The 6,450-nt window shown below is 41.7% G+C and overlaps 1 gene segment (V, D, J or C); it reads left to right on the top strand.

The window, feature by feature from the left end:
- The first annotated feature begins 1,101 nt into the window (after positions 1 to 1,101).
- Positions 1,102 to 2,258, top strand: LOC121813925. The segment is given in 2 exon segments: positions 1,102 to 1,350; positions 1,435 to 2,258. Coding segments are annotated over 2 exon segments (429 nt in total).
- The last annotated feature ends 4,192 nt before the right edge of the window (positions 2,259 to 6,450 follow it).

Raw genomic sequence — 6,450 nt, 5'->3', positions numbered from 1 at the left:
GCTCATCTCGGACGGGGATGAGTCTGCCTACAGGAGGGAGGTTGAACGTCTGGTGTCCTGGTGCAGCCACAACAACCTGGTGCTGAATGCCCAGAAGACAGTGGAGATTATTGTGGACTTCAGGAAGCACACAGCCCCACTCCCCCCCATCATCCTGACTGACACCCCCATCACCTCTGTGGACTCATTCCGCTTCCTGGGTACCACCATCACCCAGGACCTGAAGTGGGAGCCCACCATCACCTCCGTCATCAAGAAAGCCCAGCAGAGGATGTACTTCCTGAGGCAGCTGAAGAAATTCAACCTGCCAACACGGACGATGATGCAATTCTACACTGCAATCATCGAGTCCATCCTCACCTCCTCCATCACCGTGTGGTACGCTGGAGCCACTATCAGGGACAAACAGAGACTGCAGCGTGTTGTGCGCTCTGCTGAGAAGGTGATTGGCTGCAGACTCCCATCTCTGCAGGACCTGTACACCTCCAGGACACTGCGGCGTGCAGCCCGGATCTCAGCTGACCCTTCTCACCCTGGACACAGTCTGTTTGACCTGCTCCCCTCAGGCAGGAGGCTCCGGTCCATTCGCACCAGAACCTCTCGCCATAAGAACAGTTTCTTCCCCTCTGCTGTTGGACACATGAACAATAACCACATGACTGTCCCCGCCACTAACACATGACCCTACGCTGTGTCACTGCATCATTTCATGTTTGGCACTGATCACCACCTGCACTCATGTATATATCTTCTACTTAGCACTTTTAATTCTTATTTTTATTTTTATTTTTTCATGTCTATTTAAGCGTAATTTATGACAGTATGTTTGCACTGAAGCACCGCAGCAATTTCCTAATGTTGTAAACCTGCTCAACATTTGGCAATAAAACCCTTTCTGATTCTGATTCTGATTCTGAGTCTGGAATCAAATGTGCTGCACCGGCAGATTTTCATGAAACAAAATCAGAGACACAAAGAGATCAAAGTATAAACGTGACAGGTTTTTGTAATTTGAATTGCATATAGAGTTTAAATTATTATTTATTCAAGTCACCCGGTCTTCATTTTTAACAATATCCAAACATTTTGGTGGCTGTATAATTGAGCTCCCACCTGAAAGTGAAGATGCTGCTACTAGTGTGTAAAGCAGGAGGAAGTGAGAGAAGTTCAAATCCAGATCAGAGAGGAGGAGGAGAGATTCAGGGAGGAGCTGAGCTGTTACTGAACTAGAAGAGAGAGAAACCTCCACATTCAACAGAGTTCAACACAAACCATAAACTTTACCTTCATTCAACATGTTGTCTTTGGACTATTTTGCACTTTCTTTACTGATTCTCACCATTCTAACAGGTACGTTACAATCTGTGTGTTTAAAGAAACACATTTGAATTGTGATGATTTATAAAAGAATAAAACATGTTTCTGTTCCTTTAGGTGTCAGCTGTGAAGATCTCACTCCAACCAACAAAGAAGTGTTCAGTGTAGAAGGCAGCACTGCTACTCTGTCCTATAGATTATCCAGAGAAGTGAAGACTAATGATTATTTCTTCTGGTACCGACAATATCCTGGAAAACCACCAGAGTTAATGATCTCTCACTCTGCATCAGGAGTAATAGGAATAGAAAAAATCTTTGGATTGAAAATTGAAGTGGGAAAAAACCAGCTCAACATGAGCATCTCCTCTGCTGCAGTGTCTGACTCTGCTGTGTACTACTGTGCTCTGCAGCCCACAGTGACAGGAAACAGCAAAACTCTGTACAAAAACCTTTGGAGCAAAGACAACAGAATACTCCACAACATCCACTAGAGGGAGCCACACACTGTTAAACCTCTGATTCTTGTGTCATTGGACTGATGACAAAGACAACAGAGAAATGAAGCAGTAAAGATCAGAGACAGAGACAGAGCTGCTGTGGAAGCACAAAACTGTTTGATTGGCTGAGCTATTAAACTGGCCCCGCCCACTGAAGTTGAGCTCATCCAATGACATTATTTGTTGGTCATTGTGCTGCAGTGGAAGAACATTGTTCATGTGCTGTCTGTCTGGCTTTAATAACTCCAAAGACATGTTGCTGCACCTCTTTTTGCTTCTATCTCACATTATAGGTGAGTTTAAGAACAGGGATTAAAGTTTAGTTGAAGCTGCTGCATTAAGCAGATATACAGACTGCATTTCACTACTTTTCTTCTTTCTTTTTCCAGGACTAACAGCTGGAGACTCAATCACTCCTCAACAACCTGAAGTCACTGAAACAGAAGGAGAATCTGTCAAACTCACATGTAGCTATCAGATAAGTGGCACCCCTTATGTTTACTGGTACAAACATCATTCTGACCTTCAAGCTCCGCAGTTTATACTCTGGAAAAGAGCAAGAGGATCCACAACTCAGTATATTCCTGATAATCGATATAAATCAGAAACATCAGATCGATCAACTAATCTGACCATAGCAGCCCTAACCCTGGCAGACACAGCTCTCTACTACTGTGCTCTAGAAACACAGTGATACAAAGTGTAGAAGAGGCTGTACAAAAACCTGAACACAGATATCTGACTACTCTTCAAAGAGGAGGGAAGTGGTATTCAAAGCACAGCTTCATATCAGATGGATTCTGCTAATTCCTGTTTTATCAGAGTCACTGTGGTTACAGCTGCTAATGAAACACTGTGGGAGGATTCACATGAGCAGCAAATCCACATCAACCACAAACCAACTGCAGGAACGTTCAGACACAAGAAAAATATAACGATGAACTCTCAAATTAACTAGTTTTATTCAGTATTTTACTCTAAAGTCCACAGGTGTTAGTTCCCCATCAGATATGTGCTGGGGGGGTTTTCAAAACATAAATTACAAAAACTTTACATAAACAAGTTTTATGAATACAAGAAATCATAAAATGCTTGGAAACATTATAGGATTATGAAACAAATCAAATGGATTAAAATGTGTTGGTTTCTTTAGTGAAATTCTTTTCATATAAAATTAATGTTTCCTAAGATTTGTCGGCGAGTGATGAAGATGTTCAAAGGAGTTAAAAACAAAGGTTAAAACCACTGGAGGTTTCTGAGTTTGTGCTGAAAGCTGTAACATGTGTTGAGGTTTGGTTTTGGTGTTTGTAACATGCAGAGATATGAGAGGAGGAAGAGGCTGAAGGAGGAGGAAGAGGCTGAAGGAGGAGCAACACTGTCACAGAGCAGAAAAGGACTCCCACTGTCAGATACATTCAATATGTGAAGCATACAGAACAGATAGTGTGTGGAAGATGCTGTCACTGCATTACTGGCTCATGTTTCCTTTGTTTGTGATCACACTAACAGGTCGGTTAAAGCAGGAAGAAGAAATGTCTTTAAAGGATCTGTTTGCTAGAAATCACTGGAACAGGCGCTCACAGTTTAACATCGTCTTTAACAACATTTATCTCTTCCTTTAGGTGTCAGCTGTGATCAACTCACTGCAGTCAAGGATGAAGAGTCCACTGTAGAAGGAAACACTCTCACTCTGTCCTACAGATTATCCAGAGAAGCAAGAAGTGACGATTATTTCTTCTGGTATCGACAATATCCAGGAAACCCACCAGAGTTCCTGATCTCTCATTTGGGCATCAGGAAACATATTGAAACAAGAATTTCCCAAAGTGTCAGTTAAAGTGCATGACGATCAAAAACAAATGGATCTTCAGATCTCCTCTGCTGCAGTGTCTGACTCTGCTGTGTACTACTGTGCTGTGAGGCCCACAGTGACAGGAAACAGCAAAACTCTGTACAAAAACCTTTGGAGCAAAGACAACAGAATACTCCACAACATCCACTAGAGGGAGCCACACACTGTTAAACCTCTGATTCTTTGCATGTCATTGGTGATGATGAGCAACAGAAAAGATGATTCAAACCTCATTGAACAGCCATGTCTTCTCCTCTTCCTGAGCTTCACTGTGTCTTTTTTAGCTCTCCGAGGCTTACCCGTAGAGGCGGTGGCTTAGCCTCGGTCTCTAAATGTAAATACAAAGTCCGACAGCTAACCTGTCCTTTCTACCTCAGCTACGAGGCTCAACTTTTGGAGATGACCGCCCCTCGAACTACTCTGTTTGTTCTGGTTTACCGGCCACCTAAATATAATAAGACTTTTATTCATTAATTTGCTGACCTTCTTAGTTCTGTTATTTTTAAATATGACTGTGTCATTATTATTGGTGATTTTAACATTCATAACTGCTGTAAGGACGATCCGTTATAGCTAAAGACTTCCTTGCATTAAGCTGATTCTTTTAATCTTGCCCAGTGAGTCAACCAACCAACCCACACTAAGGGCCATACTCTCGATCTGTTTTTTCACATGTTTGGACATTTGCATTAGGGATATAAGCAATGTTGGGATTTCCTGTTATCTTTGATGTTAATTTATGTAATTCTGAACTTCTGAACCATCCCATGGTTGATGACTTTGCCAGCACCTTTTTTTTCACATGCTCCTCCATCCTCAATACTTTTGCCCCTATTAAAATGAAGCAACCTAGATCCTTTTCCCAATGTTGGCTAAATGATTCTACACGTGCCTTGCGACCTGCGTGCCGCAACGATGAGAGAAGAAGGAAGAAAGCGGCATGCCTCAAGGATCTGTCCTTGGTCCCCTGCTCTTCTACTGTATATCCGCCAATAACGGTGGTGTCATCTGCAAACTTGATTAGCTTGACAGACTGGTGGGTGGAGGTGCAGCAGTTGGTGTACAGGGAGAAGAGCAGAGGAAAAAGAACACAGCCCTGAGGGGAGCCGGTGCTGATAGTCCGGGAGTCCGAGACATTCTTTCCCAGCCTCACTTCATTTAGTAAGTTTGTGTTTGTCTGTTCTGATGCTTTTAATGTCTCCATTTGGTTCTTCATTATGAAACGAAAAAACTGCACTAAGCATAGCCCTACTTAAGTGTTTGAAAAATTACTACTGGCGTCAAATTCAAAATTAACATTTATTTGTTAATTTAAAAAAAAATTAAAAACCAACAGCTGTTATTTTTGTATTCTTTTCAGTTTAATATACGGCTGAAATAATTTCCATTACCTTCTCAACAGTTTTTGAAGTGGAGCTGCTGGAAAATCTGGAATTTACAAAAACCTCCCATATAATAAACAAACTTGCCAAAGATTCAGATTTTTAAAATAACACAATTTGTTGTCAGAAAAACAACAGAGTAGAGCTGCTGCTCCTCCACATCGAAAAGAGACAGTTAAGGTGGTTCGGGCATCTGACAAGGATGCCTCCTGGATTTCTCCTGAGTGAGGTGTTCCAGTCCCACCAGGAGGAGTTCCCAGGACAGACCCAGGAAATGCTGGGTCTGTCGGCTGGCCTGGGAACACCTTGGTGTTCTGCTGGGCAAGCTGGAGGAGGTGGCCAGGGAGAGGGAGGTCTGGGTTTCTCTGCTTACGCTGCTGCCCCTGTGATCCGGCCCCACATAAGTGGAGGAAAATGGGAAAATGGTTGGATGGACAACATGTAAAGAATGCACTTGAGGAACTCTCACTGAACCTGGTCGTACACCACAAGTATCCATCCTGACAATCCTTCGCAGAAACTTGTTCTACAAAGATGACATAAGAAATCTGTTTATTCTTTTGATGTTTTTTTTAGGTAACATTTAAAAAGATCATTGAAAGTTAATGACTGAAAATCTCTCTGCTTTTTTCATTCCAAAGAGAATCTGAGCTTTTCAACTGATGTCGTCATCCAGAGAAGCTCGTGAAATATTTTAAAGATTAGATAAGAAGATCATTTAAATCTTCTACTTTATTATACAGTTGAAAGAAAAAAGGGAAGTAATGGAATTTGTAATATTCTTTTATTGACACTTTGTCAGAGTTTACTAGATGATGTAAATGTCACATGTAAAGGAGAAGATGAGATAGCCTAACATTGAACCATGTGGTACACCAGAAGAAATCTTGGCCTAACAGGCCAAAACACAGAAACTTGTTTAATAGAGATGAATAAAATACAAAGAAAACATTATTGGTAACACTATTGAAGTTTTCTAACATTTTAAATATTTAATACATATACCTGCACTGCTTAATTATGTATTTGCCTACAGAGTTTGATGTCAGTTCTCAAAGACTTTCCTTTCTAAATCTTAATGTAGCTGCTTAGAAAAGAACTGGCATCAGGTTTCCGTCAAACCTGAAAGCCTAACACTCACAGTTTAATCGTCATATTTTGTTACACTTCAGGTGCAGAGATTTTACAATTCACAGACAGAAAATCATTGCATCCCCTCTTCAGGTTCGCTTGGTGAGCTGAGTCTCAGTTGGCAATATAAGCCACCGGGTCCCAAACAAACTTCTTAAACTTAAGATTAGGGATGGGTACCGGTGTCCGGTGCCATGATGGCACCGGTTCTGACATAAACGGTAGTAACCAGACCGAAAAGCAGCGCACATTTCGGTGCTTTATTTCGGTG

This window comes from Haplochromis burtoni, unplaced genomic scaffold (assembly GCF_018398535.1).
Source record: "Haplochromis burtoni strain Fernald_Lab_line unplaced genomic scaffold, NCSU_Asbu1 Contig_3581, whole genome shotgun sequence".
NCBI lineage: Eukaryota > Metazoa > Chordata > Actinopteri > Cichliformes > Cichlidae > Haplochromis > Haplochromis burtoni.
The sequence above is the reverse complement of the archived record's forward strand: the minus strand, read 5'-3'. Positions and strand labels throughout refer to the sequence as shown.